The sequence below is a fragment of the Pituophis catenifer genome, unplaced genomic scaffold, assembly GCF_029215685.1.
Source record: "Pituophis catenifer annectens isolate HBS135680 unplaced genomic scaffold, rPitCat1.0.hap2 SCAF_2, whole genome shotgun sequence".
NCBI classification, from domain to species: Eukaryota; Metazoa; Chordata; class Lepidosauria; order Squamata; family Colubridae; genus Pituophis; species Pituophis catenifer.
Window position 1 is genome coordinate 197,667,549 of NW_027256882.1, and position 15,502 is coordinate 197,683,050.

The window sequence follows — 15,502 nt, forward strand, 5'->3', positions numbered from 1 at the left end:
TGTCTAGTGGACTTGCAAAAAATCTAAAACATGTTGGGTTCAAATACATAGAATGAGACAGTTGTAAGAGAAATGAAAAGTAAACACAAACGATATTGTTTTTATTCTCTTGAAAATTTCTTTAATAAAAATTATATACAAAAAACCTGATTGCACTAAGTGTTGTTCTGGAAAATCATTCTTATCAATTCACCTTGTGCTGTTCAAGTCTTACTGTTTTGCATTTGTCATATTCTCTTTTCAGAACTTTTCTTCTGAACTTTGTACTTCTGTATTTTTCTGTGTAATGCCACTGAGTGAAAGCCTTTTTTTTTTTTTTTACTTATAGTTGTTAAATGTCTGCAGATAACTGGGAGTCTCTTCCAGTTGGTTAAATTCTACACAATTTCCTCATTGTGCTCTTATGACAGGCAAATATTTAACCAAATGTTTGCTTTATGAGTAGCTAGTTCTGTTAGAATTAGAAACAGCCTTGGAGTTACCTCTGCGATCTCAGATCAACAGAAGGATTAAGAAAAGAACATGACACAAATAAGACGTAGATACCATATTGTTTCCTGGGGTTGCCTGTAGATTTGCAGACATAACACCTACAGCTCTTCTCAGCATGGCCATTATACCCACTCTGGAAACATGGTAAGTTTTGAGTACGAGAGATATAACCATGAAATTTGTTGAACTCACAATGTTATGTGTTGGGGGGGGGGTTTGAGGGGGTGGTGGAGAGGAGGGCATTTTTCTGGGATTATCATATGAGAAAATTAAAGGGGATGTTAATTCTTAACCCGTTATTTTTCCCTGTGTGTGACTCCTCCCCTTGAAATAAACCCAGGGGAGCATTGGCAGCTGCATCTGGCCAATTGCAGAGAAACTATTTGACTTGAACCCCAGGCTTGAAGCAGACTCGATAACTAAGGGGAGTTTTAAGCACCAATTGCTCTCCCCTTCTTCTTCTGTAGAAATCTTTCTCCATCACTTCCATGACTTAGAAGGCACTAGTTTGCTGGTGACATCTAGTGTAGGGTGCTTGCTAGAGATGTAAGAGACTGTCTATATTCTAAATTGCTTGACATATTATTTGAAGGTATTGTAGCTTTTGCACGATATTCCCATAATAATACTTTATTTTCAATAAAAAGCACATTTGTTTTCAATTTCAAAAAGTTTAGCACATTTGAACAATACAGTAATTGAAAAGATCTTCCTAATCTTCTTCTGTAATTTGACTACTGCAAATTCCATCCATCTTTGCCCTACACACCATCCCTGCTAGATCCCTTCCTCACCAAACATACTTTGCTCATGTTTGATTGTAATTTAACTCTCTTGTTCAATTTTGACACAATACCCCAAGTAGAGTGCAAGTGCAATCCTATAGAAGAAATTTGTTCCCATTCTGTCCCATCTGTTGTGCTTTGTTAGTGAAGACATAATGTTAGGAATAATGAATGGGAGGATAAACTAATTTGAGCATCCAGGTTAATTCTTCTCAGAATGAGATGGTTGCCTCAGGGCAAAGCTTCAAATGGGGACATGGGAAATAGCGGTGGGTACCTCTCTAGAGACCATCTTGGGGTTTCCTTACTTTCTTGGTGGACAGGGTCTGAGTTGTATCTACTAAGTAGTGTATTGTCCTTAAATGTAATGGTGGATGATGTCTTATCATTAAGGCTAAAGGAAGATTTAGTTTTAGATATGGTTGACTTCCTTATGGGAAATGGGAGGGACACATCATCTTGCTTGTAGCTTCAGACTGAATGAAAAAGGCACGGCTATTTCCTCTGAGTATGGTTACTAAGATTATTTCATGGACATAGTTCATGGAAGCACTGGTGCTGATGAGAGAATGTTGGACCAAGTCTGTGTTCAATCCGCTGAAGGTGAAAAGCTCAGAGGGTGTCCTGGGTGAACTTCTTGAGTTTCAGGGTAACCCATTTGTAGGTAAATACACAGAACTGTTATCCATTGGGGTTCTCTGTTTTTCATGTTCAGAAACTTGGAATACTACATAGATTAGGATACAGGTAGTCCTGACATTCACAGTTGAGCCCAAAATTGCTTAACAATGGTGGTAAATAGTGGTAGGTGGTAAATGAGTTTTGCCCCATTTTACACCTACCTTGCCACAGTTGTTAAGTGAATCATTGCAGTTAAGTTAGTAACATGGGTGTTAAGTGAATCCGATTTCCCCCTTAACTTTGCTTGTCAGAAGGTTGCAAAAGATGATCACATGACCCCAGGACACTGCAACCATCATACATACATGCCAATTGCCAAGCAGCTGAATTTTGATCACGTGACCATAGGGATGCTGCATGTGAAAAAACAGACATAAGACACTTTTTTCAATGCTGTGATAATTTGGGACAGTCACTAAATGAATGGTTGAAAGCTGAGGACTAACTCTAGATGGTGTATTTTTGTAGATTGCAATCCTACTCTTCAAGTACAGAGTTTTGCAACGAGGGGTTTTCTAGCCCTACCAGATGATGCCACATATAAAAGCTGAGCTCTTTTGCCTACAAGTTACCCACTATATTATTTGTGCTTAGTTTCCCCTAACTTGATACAGAAGTTGAACCAAGAAAACTTAGACTGCACAGATACTTAGAATTGCATTTCTTTATTTGTCCCACAAAGGCATTCTCCCTTTTTTCCATTGGAAACTATGGTATTATTTAATCTGCAGTATATAGCTTTCAATTAAATATGTTGTTTGCATTTGTGTATTCTATGCAGTCAGTCCCCAAATGAAACCTATAATGAAAGCTGTACAAATCTCATAGACCTGGAGCCTGTTTTGCATTATTCACTTCTTCCATCAGTAAGTAAAACTATAAATAACTTACCATAATTGTGAACAACATTCCTTGACTTCATGGAACCCATGGATTTTCTTTCCTTCTTATGTAGATTGCCATAATTGTGGTGCTGTCTTGTCTTGAAAAGAGAGCCAGAAGAAATGTAATTGATGAAAAATGCCATCTCCTCAACAGGAGGTGTGGGGTTGTTGTGTAAGTCTGCAGAATTATTTTGCTTCAGTCTTCTTCTTTGCTTCCTCCTTTACTGCTTTCAGGTGTTGAAGGAGATACAAAATTCTGGCTCTTGCTCTTTTGGCAGCCTCAATCGTTAATTTATGTTGTTGTAGTGTTTCTTTGATATTGTGTCTCTCCATCTTCTTCTGGGTCTTCCTTGTGTTCTTTGACCTTATCCTCTTTTTATGTATGCTTTGTTGTACAATATAGAATCCCACAACTTCCTCTCCAGGTGAGCAAACTTCTTTATTTGCTGTTTTTGTATGCAATTTAAGATTGGTTCTATGCCAATTCTTCCACTTATGGTCTCATTTCTCATTTACTTCAGTACCTGCATAATTATAGCATATTTTGGGCTAGAGCAGGGGTGTCAAACTCTGTTTCATTGAGGGCGGCATCACAGTGGTGTTTGATCTCAGAGGTGGGGTGTGGCGTGTATGGCAAGGGTGGGCGTGGCCAGCTTGATGTCACTTGTGTTGGAGGGTTCCTGTGGTGGCCAGAGCATTCTGCCAGCAAAAACAAGCTCATGAGCTCTGTTTTCACTGGCAGAGGCACCGCCAGCCGGATCTGGGCACCCCTGGGCTAGAGAGCAGAAGCTCAGGCAGCAGTGGTGGGTTGCCCCCGGTTCGGACAATAAAACCGGCGGGAGGCTCCACCCACTGCCCTGGATGTCGTCATCAGTGATCTGCGTATGCTATTGCGAACCAGTAGTAAAGGTAAGTAGAACCCACCCCTGTCAGGCAGCCTTTAGGATTATAGACAATTTCTAATTCTGAGTTAGAAGAATATAAGAGGAGCTGCCTTGCGGGACTGGAATATAAAGCTACCTAGAATCACAAGGAATAGAAAATATACAGATATAGGTCAGTCAATCAACCAATCAATCAATCAATCCCTACTGAGATCAACAAGTCTAGTCAAGTAGATGCTACAGATATCTAAAATTGGTAGCCAATCTGGAAAAAGAGAGTCCCCTTGCCTGCTACTGCAGTTTTTTTTTACTGTGAAATATTTCATTCCATGTAGACATTCTTTCTACGCCTAATTGAAAATTTAAACATGCAATTTTAATCTCTTTTTTTTTTCTTCACAGACCCTTAGATTTAATGGGCATATGCAGCAGTCGGTGGACAATGGGTTTTGCCTTTGGAGCTACAGCTAACAAAGTCATGATATTGTTTGCAGATGGTTATTACCCTCTGCGAGTGCTGCCACAATGGATTAAAGGTGAAAGATCCTATTAAAACATTTTAGCCTAAAGCCTAAATTACTTCCCTTCTGTTAAGTCCTCGCAAGCTGTGACCCGGCAGAAGCTGCCTTGTTACTGCCCTGCCCTGATTGGCTATGACGCGGCAGGCTGGAAGCGGGAAAATCCGAGCCGTGCTATTGGTCGTTCTTCTGACAGCTTGGAATTTAAGCAGCTGTCAATAGGCAGAGTTCCCTGAGTTGTTTTGAGGTACCTGTTGTGCCATTGAATCCTGTTAATAAGGAGTTATTGCTTAACCTCGTCTCCACACCTTGTTCTTCAAATAGAACATTGGCGATGAAGGTGGGATAGCTGAGGCGACGGCTACCTAACTCTATTCCTTAGTCGCCTGCCAACTTCGACCATGTCTACTTTCCTGCCGGTGTTTTCGCCGTTCGTGCCAGCGTCCAAGACATGGGACACGTATATGGAACGTTTTGAGTGTTTTTTACAGGCGAACGCGCTGACGGATCTTTCCAGCGCTCGCAAACGAGGTTACTTCCTCAGCTCATGTGGGAGCGAGATATTTGGCACCGCCAGGGTGTTAGCCGCCCCTCAGCAAGTTTTTGATGTTCCATGGGAGACCTTGCTGGACAGATTAAAAAACCATTTCTCCCCGGCTCCGTCCTGCATCGCGCGCCGTCACGCCTTTTGGCAGCGCACACAAACTGAGGGTGAAACCGTAAATGACTACATGGCATCCCTGTGGTCTGCAGCTATCCACTGTGACTTTTGTGACTTAGATGAAATGCTGTTGGATCAGTTAGTGTGTGGAATCAAGGATCTGAAACTACAGCGGCGGCTGCTGGCCCGGTCTGAACTGACTCTCCAGGTAGCCCTGGATGAAGCGAGGGCTGCTGAAATGTCTGGTCGTTCAGCCGCAGAGATTCAAAGATTCCAGTTGCCCCCATCATCCGCCGCCAAGCCTTTGTCTGTTCATTACGAGGAGTCAGACCCAGTCGACTCCTCTGACGAGGATGGGGCAGTGGGCCGCCTTAAGGCAACCCATCGAAGGCTTCGAACATCGATCAAGCCCAAACAGCTGACACAAGGCAACTGCCTGGGTTGTGGCGGTGACCATCGCAGAGCCGACTGCCGTTTCAAATTGGTCGTATGCCGCCGCTGCGGGAAACGGGGTCACCTTTCGAGGGTCTGCAGAGTACCAAACCCCATGTCTGAGGCTCCAACCACTCCACTGATGGATCGCTGCTGGGCCCGGAAGACTGCTGTCCGCTGCGATGAGTGTTTTGCTGTAACCCGCTACGAAGACCCGCTCAATGTTGCTGTGAGCCACGCCACTTCTCCCTCTTCCGCCAACAAACTTTTCCTCACAGTAGTCCTGGAAGGAGCGGCGTGTCGTATGGAGGTCGACACCGGCTCCTCCAAGTCCCTCATAGCATGGTCCACTCTTACTAAGTTACTGCCGAGGGTGTCCCACTGCCGGTTTAAGCCGTGCCCCGTCCTTTTAAAGGACTATCAAGGGAAGGCTATCCCCACTTTGAGGTATGACAATTTCAGAGTGTTTTATCAGTCATTCACCGGCTCGCTGCCTTTGATCGTTGTGAGGGACAATTTGCCTAGCCTACTCGGGCTAGATTGGTTTGCCGCCCTGAACTTAACTATCTCAGGCGTGCATTCAACGTCCCTTGATGTTTCGTCCACCCTGGCTAGGGAGTTCGCTGATGTTTTCTCTGATCAGCTTGGCAAGTACACAGGCTGTCCCATATCACTTAATCTGGACCCCCAAGTAGTGCCAGTTCGCCTCAAGCCTAGAAGGGTGCCGCTGTCCCTGTGGCCACGGGTAGATAAGGAGCTCGATAAGCTCATTGCCCAGGGAATTTTGGTTCCCATTGATCACTCTAGTTGGGAGACCCCGATCGTCATTCCACTGAAGCAGGACGGATCCATTAGGATCTGCGCCGACTATAAATGTTCCCTAAACAGGGCGTTGCAAGCCAACCCATACCCGGTGCCAGTGGTGCAGCATTTGCTGCATTCTCTGGGCCAAGGCCGGGTGTTTGCCAAGCTGGACCTGGCCCAAGCTTATCAACAGCTTCCTGTTGATGAGCCTACGGCCATGGCCCAGACCATAGTCACGCACCGGGGTGCATTTAAGTGCACCCGGCTCCAATTTGGCGTGAGTGTCGCCCCGGGAATTTTCCAAAGCATCATGGAACGATTGCTTCAGGGAATTCCCGGGGTCATACCCTATTTCGATGATGTCCTGGTCTCCGCTGGTTTCCGATTACTGCTACCGACATCAGCGCGGGGTCCGCTGTGGACCCTACCATCTCCCTGGTTTTAGATTGGGTCCGCCGGGGTTGGCCTAAGGAGCCGGTTGCGGCCGAGTTTGTTCCCTATCTCGTAGATAACACGAGTTGTCTACCCTTAAGGGCTGTCTCCTTTGGGGCAACCGAGTTGTCATTCCCCCGGAATTGCGGCACCCTGTCCTGGCCCATCTTCATGATTCACACCCGGGTATAGTCCGTATGAAAGGCCTGGCCCGCAGTTACGTGTGGTGGCCAGGTTTGGATGGGGAGATTGAACAGTGGGTAGCCACTTGCCCCCAGTGCCAGCTGTCCAGGCCGGCTCCTCCAGCGGCTCCAGTTAGGGAATGGGATGGCCCCTGGGCTCCCTGGGCGCATATCCATATGGATTTCACCGGCCCTTTCTTAGGACACTCATTCCTGGTCATCGTAGATGCCTACTCTAAATGGGTAGAGCTGGCCAGCATGGCCGCTACGATGACCGAGGCAGTCACCAGGGTTCTGGAGAGATTGTTCGCGATGCACGGCCTACCCGACACCATCGTCACCGATAACGGGCCACAGTTTACGTCGGCACCCTTCCAGCAGTTTGTGACCAAACTGGGCATACGACACACTACCACGGCCCCATTCCATCCGGCCGCCAATGGCCAGGCGGAAAGGGCCGTGAGATCAACAAAGGAGGCGTTGAGCCGCCTGGGCTCCTCTAACTGGCATCAAAAAATCAATCAATATCTCCTGGCTCAACACTCTACTCCCTGCCCAGGCACCAAGGCCAGCCCAGCGGAATTACTCATGGGCCGGCGGCTCAGAACAGTGCTAGATCGTCTCCACCCGGCTTACGCGCCCGACACCCCCAAAAGGGACTCCTCCCACTGCTGGGTTTTTGATGTAGGGGACCCTGTGTACACCCAAAACTTTGGGACTAGTGTTAAGTGGGTTCCGGGCCGCATTAGCCAACTAACTGGCCCCTACTCTTATAGGGTCCAGCTCAACGATGGTCGCATTTGGTGGCGGCATGTGAACCAACTGCGGAAGAGGGTCCTTCCAGAGACAGACCGTCTCTGTGAGCAGGTCACACCGCCTGACGTCTTCACACAACCACATGGAGCGCCCAACTGCAATGTACACAGGCCGCATCCACCAACGTCTCAACCCGATGCGTTCTTGTCGGCAAACTCACCTGTTCGTTTAGGTTTTCCCGCGCCATCAGAAATTCCGCCCATGGCGCAGTCTTGGCCTACCAGATCCGAAGAAGACAGCAAGCCGACTCCGCCTCCGTCGGTCGCCGCCCCTGAACTAAGAAGGTCTGGCCGGAGCCGACGTCGACCAACGTACTTGAAGGACTACGCATGCGCCATTCGGGTGGGAAGGAGTGTTAAGTCCTCGCAAGCTGCGACCCGGCAGAAGCTGCCTTGTTACTGCCCTGCCCTGATTGGCTATGACGCGGCAGGCTGGAAGCGGGAGAATCCGAGCCGCGCTATTGGTCGTTCTTCTGACAGCTTGGTATTTAAGCAGCTGTCAATAGGCAGAGTTCCCTGAGTTGTTTTGAGGTACCTGTTGTGCCATTGAATCCTGTTAATAAAGAGTTATTGCTTAACCTCGTCTCCACACCTTGTTCTTCAAATAGAACACCTTCAGATTCTGATCTGTCCTCATCTCTGTGAGGTAATTTACAAAAAGGCATTGGGAATAAGGTAAGGAAGCAGCCAAAATGTGGAAATCTTTTCTCCAACATAAAAGATACAGCACAGTGGCTAGCTAGGTTAACCTGAGGCTACATTTAAATGTGTCATAAGGTACAGTTAACTTACTTCTAACTTTTCTGTGTCACATTCATTTTTTCTCCTGATTCATCATCAATTTATTTTGCATTACCTTTGGGGATCCATTTAAGCAATATTCTCGTTTAAATGCATTTACTGAATATTTGCAATTCAGTAAGAGGACAGCTGGCAAACTTCTTCCAGATCAACACTCTTGAACTATTAATTATTAAATTTATATACTATGCATCTCACTCTGAAAACCGACTCTGGGCAGCTAGAAAATTCTAGCTAGAACTAGAAAATTTACACCTAATTTAAGCAATCAGTTGTGCTAGTGTATTTTTAATTCTGGAACTAGAAATGTCCTGAATAATGAAGAGAAACAAATACTTCAAACTCTGGGCTTCAAGATAAGTACATAGCAGTCCTCAACTTAACATGATTCATTTAACAAATGCAGTGATTTGTTTAACAACTGTGGAAAAAAGGTCATAAATGGGACACAACTCACTTACCAACTGTCTTGTTTAGAAACAGAAATGTTGGGCTCAACACTGCTTCTAATTGGGTCTAGGACTAGGACCAGGTTAAACCAACCTGGTCCCTGCAGATTTGTTGAGAATGCAGCCATTTTGACTATGAATTCTGGAATTTGCCATCCAGTTTAGCTGTGACAACCATCAGTGCCAGCACCAGGAAATGAGTTTAGCAAAAGCCCACATTTTATTATAGAGCTATGAGTCTTCCTAAGACTGGACCCTAGTGCATTTATACCTGCCCATTTTCTTCCCATTATGGGGATTTCATTATCCATTTTCTATCTTTTTACAGCCATCGCTATTCTCATCGGTGCCACAGAGGTGGGCCTTTCCTCCTATCCGTTCTTTGCTTGCCTTTCAACACCCATGCAGATCACGGGGCCCACACTTGGATTCCTTTACACAGCAGCTTGGTGAGCATCCTGAGAAATTGATTTGATTTGTGCATCAAATGATGAGCACCAGAAGGGAGAACTTGATAAAATGTCTGCCCACAGCTCAAATATACAGTATTTCTAGGAAGGGAATATGTTCAAGTAGTTAAGAGTTTTCATTACTGTTCAGATCTACTAGCCCACCTTTATCGTAGAAGGCTATCAAAGTTTCTTTTCAAATTCAGTTGTTTATCATGAACAATGTCAGTAAGTTTCCACCATTTCTTCCTAAAATGACTCATTTGTTTTTGAACACATACCACAGCTAACACTGGAATGCCATAGTTTGCTCTGTCCCACTAGGCATATATCCATCTGTTGCAGCTAAAAAAATCAATTCTTTTAAATGCTTTATGAATACTAGAAGACATGACCTGACAAGGGAACAAGAGGAAGACTGAGCACTGAGAATGAGGCAGTGTAACACTTGAAAAGTATGGAAAAGAATTCTGAATGAAAGAATGTTTAGAGAAATGGATTGTCTCAGCCCTGTGAGAACCTAGGAGAAAAATCCATGAAAAAATAGACGGAGAGATCCCCATATGAGGAAATAACTCCATGGCACATATCATACAATAAGCTAGACTGAAATGCAACTGGCAAGCTTGTGCTTCAGTGTTTTTTTATAAGACAAGCCCATGTGGTTTGCTTATAATTCAGTGTCTTGGGTGGCTGCAGAAAATTGACTAAAATAGAGGATCACAGGTCAGTTAAGTATGTGTGGGAGTGTGACAGCTCATTACTGAGGCAGGTCTGTGCATAGCCTTGGCTTCACACATTTTCCTGCCAGAGGTCAAGCAACTGCAAGCTCCTTCTCTCTTTTTCTTTGTCCACAAGTCAAGGCAGAAAAGACCTGTTATGTTCTCTTGTTATCTCTGAGGAACTTTAGATCCAGCAGCAATCTCATATTTCCTCATAAACTAATAAACACCTAGCAAACAATGAGTGTCACATACACTAGATGTTTTGTCACTCATTTGCCAATTTATCTAGTTCGGTCCTATGTTTTTATGATACATCATGCTTTGTCTTACCCTTAGCTCACAGAGGAAAACAGTTTAAAGTTGTCTGCAGCTGTTCCAATTTTAAAATCAGTTTTATTCTGGAAAATTGAAATCTGTACAAAAATTCAAGAAGGTTTCCAGACTGAGGCCAACTGGCAAAGAAAAGAAAAGCCTGGAAAAAACCAGGAGGAATGCCAGTTTGACAACTTGATGGACAGATGTCAGTCTGTTTGAAAGCAGGAGGAATCTGGTGGTGTATCCTGGCCATGGAGTGGCAGGGATTTAGTGGGACGGAGTGGGGAAGGGGATAGATGGATGAATGGATGGACAGTTAGGCAGAGAGAAAGACAGAAAAAGATCACCACAATAAAATGCTGCATAACAATTAGCAGTTATAATGAATAGTCACACAGTTACTGTATTGTGAGTTTGTATACCCATTATAGCAAAAGTTGGTGACACACTGAAAGCCCAAATATTGTCTTGGTTATCAAAGAGGTAATGGGATACTGTGAGCTGTAATCCCATTTTAGGCATGAAAGCCAGCTGGATACCTTGAGCCAGTCACTCTCTCTCAGCCAACCTACCTCACAGGGTTGTTGTTGTGGGGAAAGTAGTAGGAGAAACGTGGGCTGGATATGTTTACTGTCTTGAGTTATTTGTAAAAATAATAAAGGCGGGTGCAAATAAAATAATAAAATAAAATAAAAGTAAACAAAACAAAATAAAAATAAATAATAAAATAAAATAAATCTACCTGTACTTTTTATATGGCTTACGTAGGTACCTCTCATTTCAGTCATATGAACCTTATGCATGTTTATCACCCAGTATATACTGTATATCAGACCTCACTCAGCCCAACTATGTAGAAAGGCAACAGCTAACTGGCAACTACAGAAGACTACACCAGCCTGAAATGTGTGTGACTCTCTGTTTATGTTGGATGGTGAAGAATAAGACATTTTCCCATCCTTGAGGCTTCCATGAGGCGGTGATGAAATAAGAATTACCTCAGGATACCTTAACCTTACTCATTCATGAGCCATAAGATGAAGGCAAGGAAGTGTCATGAGAACACAACAACAACAACAACAAAAAGATGTTGGCAGGGCATATTTGTAGGAATTCTCCCTCTGGTTATGTTTTAGTAGCAGGACTTGCTTATCTGACTTGCATCAGTTCCTTGGGCTTCTGTAGGCCCAACCACTGATTCATTACCCTGCAGGCTTCCTTCCTTGAAGGGAAATACCCAACTCTTTTGCATTGCAGCATGTGAGTAACATAATGCTTTATTTCCCTTTCATTGGGAGATGTAACTTTTAACTAGTTGCTGAGCAACATCCTTGGAGAGATGCTCTGAGGAGCAGAGAGTTTCCATAGCATCGCTTTTCTTTTGTATGTCCAATGAGACATCTTTTCCCATGTCATTCTTGCAGCCTGTCTCTGCAGTTTTGTCTTTTTCTTTGCATTGTTTACTCTTTCTTTCTATTTTTCATCCCTTTTCTTAGTTTGAATTAGTTTTTACTATTGCAATTGCAAGCTTTAATAAAATTACTTTAAAAAAAAAAACAGATAGGAGATTTTATTTATTTATTTATTTATTTTAAAATTTGTATACCGCCCTTCTCCCTGAGGACTCAGGGCGGTGAACAGCCAAATAAAAACATAAAATACAAACATTAAAATACAATTAAAAAGATATATATAAATTTGGCCCCATGATTAAAAACAATAACAAACAATTAAAAACATTTTAAAAAGTGCTAGGCCAGCCCGGCTTGCTGGAAAAAGAAGGTTTTAAGGGCATGGCAGAAGGCACCGAGGTCTTGGATTCTCCTTATCTCTGGGGGCAGCTGATTCCAGAGGGTAGATGCCCCCACAGAGAAGGCCCTCCCCCTGGGGGTCGCCAGCCTACATTGTTTGGCTGATGGCACCCTGAGGAGGCCCTCTCCGTGGGAGCCACAAGTCGATGGGAGGCTGTCGGTAGCAGCAGGAGGTTTCGAAGATAACTAGGTCCTATGCCATGGAACGCTTTAAAGGGGATAACCAACACCTTGAAGTGCACCCGGAAGACCACTGGGAGCCAGTGCAGCTCACGCAGGAGAGGTGTTGTATGGGAGCGCCATGTGGCTCCCGTGACTACCTGCGCGGCCGCATTCTGGACCAGTTGGAGCCTCCGGGTGCTCTTCAAGGGGAGCCCCATTTAGAGAGCGTTGCAGTAGTCCAGGCGAGAGGTGACAAGGGCATGAGTGACTGTGCACAGCGAATCCCAATCAAGAAAGGGCCACAACTGGCGGATCAGGCGAACCTGACCAAAAGTTCCCTCTGGCAACAGCCGTCAGATGTTCCTCCAAGGACAGCTGCGTATCCAGGAGGACTCCCAGATTGCGAGCCCTCTCCGAGGGGGCCAAAGACTTGCCCCCAATAGTCAATGATGGAGTCAACTGACTATATCGGGATGCCGGGAACCACAGCCACTCAGTCTTGGAAGGGTTGAGCTTGAGCCTGTGTCTCCCCATCCAGATCCGCACAGCCTCCAGGCACCGGGACATCACTTCAAGAGCATCGTTGGGGTGGCCTGGGGTGGAGATGTACAGCTGGGTGTCATCAGCGTACTGATGGTACTTCACCCCAAAGCCATGGATGATCTCGCCCAGTGGCTTCACATAAATGTTGAACAGAAGGGGCAAGAGGACCGACCCCTGAGGCACACCACATATAAGAGGCCCCCATCCCCAACTCTTCCAACCGGTGCAGCATGATACCATGGTCGATGGTATCAAAAGCTGCTGAGGGGTCTAACAGGGCCAGAACAGAGGAGCAACCCCTGTCCCGAGTCCTCCAGAGATCATCTACCAACGTGACCAGTGCCATTTCCATGCTGTGCCCGGGTCTGAAACCTGACTGGAACGGATCTAGATAAGACGTTTCCTCCAGGTACTGTGGAAACTGTCGTGCGACCACACTCTCGACAACCTTTGCCACAAAGCGAAGGTTGGAGACAGGACGATAGTTGGCTAATACTTCCGGATAGTTGGCTAATATTGCTTCTTGATTGTTGGTCTAATGTTAATCTTGATGCTAATCTATGCTCATCTGGGTGTTGATTGCTGATAAGGAGACATTTTGGTCTTTTTGATCTGCTTTTTTAACAAATTTAAAAATCAATATTAAGTTATATTCGTATTAAGAATTCTCATACTTTGCAGTGCCTTGGAATAGACTGGTGTGAGGATTGACTCTTAAGAAATCTCCCTCCCCCCAATCAATGCTAGAGGAAATTGGAAGCTGAGTCTAATTTCTGAGTAACGGTAGTTCAAATAAATACAATCCTAAATCAGCCCAGCAATGAGTCTGTAGCTTTAGACCTTCGGTATAAGATTCAGAGAAATGAAATTTATTTTTAGTAAGAGAACTGTGGGATATCTTTCGAGTATATGTTTCTCCCCGAATGTTTTCTCCATGCAAGGCAGAAATAAAGCAATTTCTTTCTTTTCCCGTTAAAAAACATGGAGCAACAAATTAGAAGAAAGTAAACATAGTTTTAAATTGATTCAGATCTAGTAGAAACCAGGTAATTAGACATTGTTCATTTTAATAATATAGTAGACTAGAAGGAGCATCTCTTTGCAATGAAACTACATTAGAAATAAGGGAAAATGAATTTTGGAGCAGGGAAATTGTTATACCATTGTTTGGCTGATTATTGCTACATAGACTCTGATATGGCATTGAAATAACAATAATAGGAAAAAATCAAATTGCTTAAACATGTTTGGATTATAAATATATTCAAAATATTGTGACATTTATAAAATAAGGTTATCAGGTCCCAAGCATTTGGATGTTGTTAGAAGGCAGCAGAGATGGAGTAAATTCTTAATACTTTGCTTCCATCTAGTGGCAGTCTAGATTTTTGCAGCCCAGATCTGCTAGTTTGCTTACTTCACCATGCCACAGTAGGCTTAAGCACAGCAGATATGGTATAATGCAGTGGTCACCAACTGGTGGTCTGCAGACCACTGCACGGTGGTCCATGAGAAAATGTTGATGGTTCCTAGAAAAATTATTTGCATCTTTTATATTGCATATTATTTTTATATTAATTTTATAATATTATTATTTTTTTAAATTATTATTTCTTTTAAAAATATCGTATTAATGGTCCATGGGATTTAAAATTATGAATTTAGTGGTCCCTGAGGTCTGAAAGGTTGGTGATCCCTGGTATAATGTGTATAATTTAAGGTAAAATTACAGGAAATATTAAGAATGATGGAAATTACATCAAAATATAGAAGGCGGAGACCCCTTTGTTGCAGGTGTCCGTGGATGGTTTGTGGGACTATTGGATTTCCTCCTGCACAATTACTTCAGTGAATAAAATCTCTGGAAGCATTATGTCTTGTACAGATGCATTATAGATCATTTCTGAGGAGTGGCATCTCTATTAAGTGATGAAGGGAGGTTGGTATCAAGTGATTGGGGATTATCTGCTTGGATAATTCTCCCCCCATCTCACATTTCATCTGACAGATTAGTGCTAATGGTGGATGTAAATTGCTGTACCTTCTTAACATGTAATAGCAAATGAGGCTCAGCAAATTCTTTACACTTTATGATGCTTGGATATTAAGCATTTAGTTTCCAATCCCTTTGTCTTTTGAAGAACAGGTCAGAACTGGAATAGACTTTACTCTCACTTTAACACAAAGGCTATTTTTGGTGAAATAGACACCTAAACATCCGTGTCTGACAATTGGAAAAATCCTGTCATTAATTCCTTCTATAAAGAGAATGCTAGAAAATGTGAAAACAAAAATTACAGAGGAATTAATTAATTAAATTTTGGCAGAATTCTGATAGAAAAGATTCAAAAGATAAAATTAAGCAATGTTTGGAAGCCATAGAATTACTTTAAGTTGGTCAAGGCTGCACAGTTCAGGTTTTGGTGTTCAACATGTCCTTGAGAATAAATAAGTAAGAAAATTTATGGTATATTAGTTGATATAAAGAAGGCATATGACAAAGCGAATAGGCTTGAATCATGAAACATTTTGTGAAAAAATGGAAAGATACAATGGAAGTAAATCATGTATGAGAATAAATGGGATACTTAGTGAATAGTTTAACGCTGAGCAGAAAACCTCTCTGGGGAAGTTAGATACGTGTTGATTATGGATGTGACTGTGCATGCATTTTTGT

The 15,502-nt window shown here is 43.5% G+C and overlaps 1 protein-coding gene across 1 annotated transcript in view; it reads left to right on the forward strand.

Moving 5' to 3' along the window:
• The first annotated feature begins 607 nt into the window (after positions 1-607).
• The window catches only part of LOC139311087 (stimulated by retinoic acid gene 6 protein-like), a 33,151-nt gene continuing 18,256 nt past the window's right edge, over positions 608-15,502 (forward strand). Inside the window, exons 1-5 of the mRNA XM_070935420.1 lie at positions 608-636; positions 2,740-2,824; positions 2,914-3,014; positions 4,129-4,262; positions 9,149-9,269. Coding sequence (XP_070791521.1) covers positions 608-636; positions 2,740-2,824; positions 2,914-3,014; positions 4,129-4,262; positions 9,149-9,269 — 470 coding nt within the window. The remainder of the gene's footprint in view (positions 637-2,739; positions 2,825-2,913; positions 3,015-4,128; positions 4,263-9,148; positions 9,270-15,502) is intronic.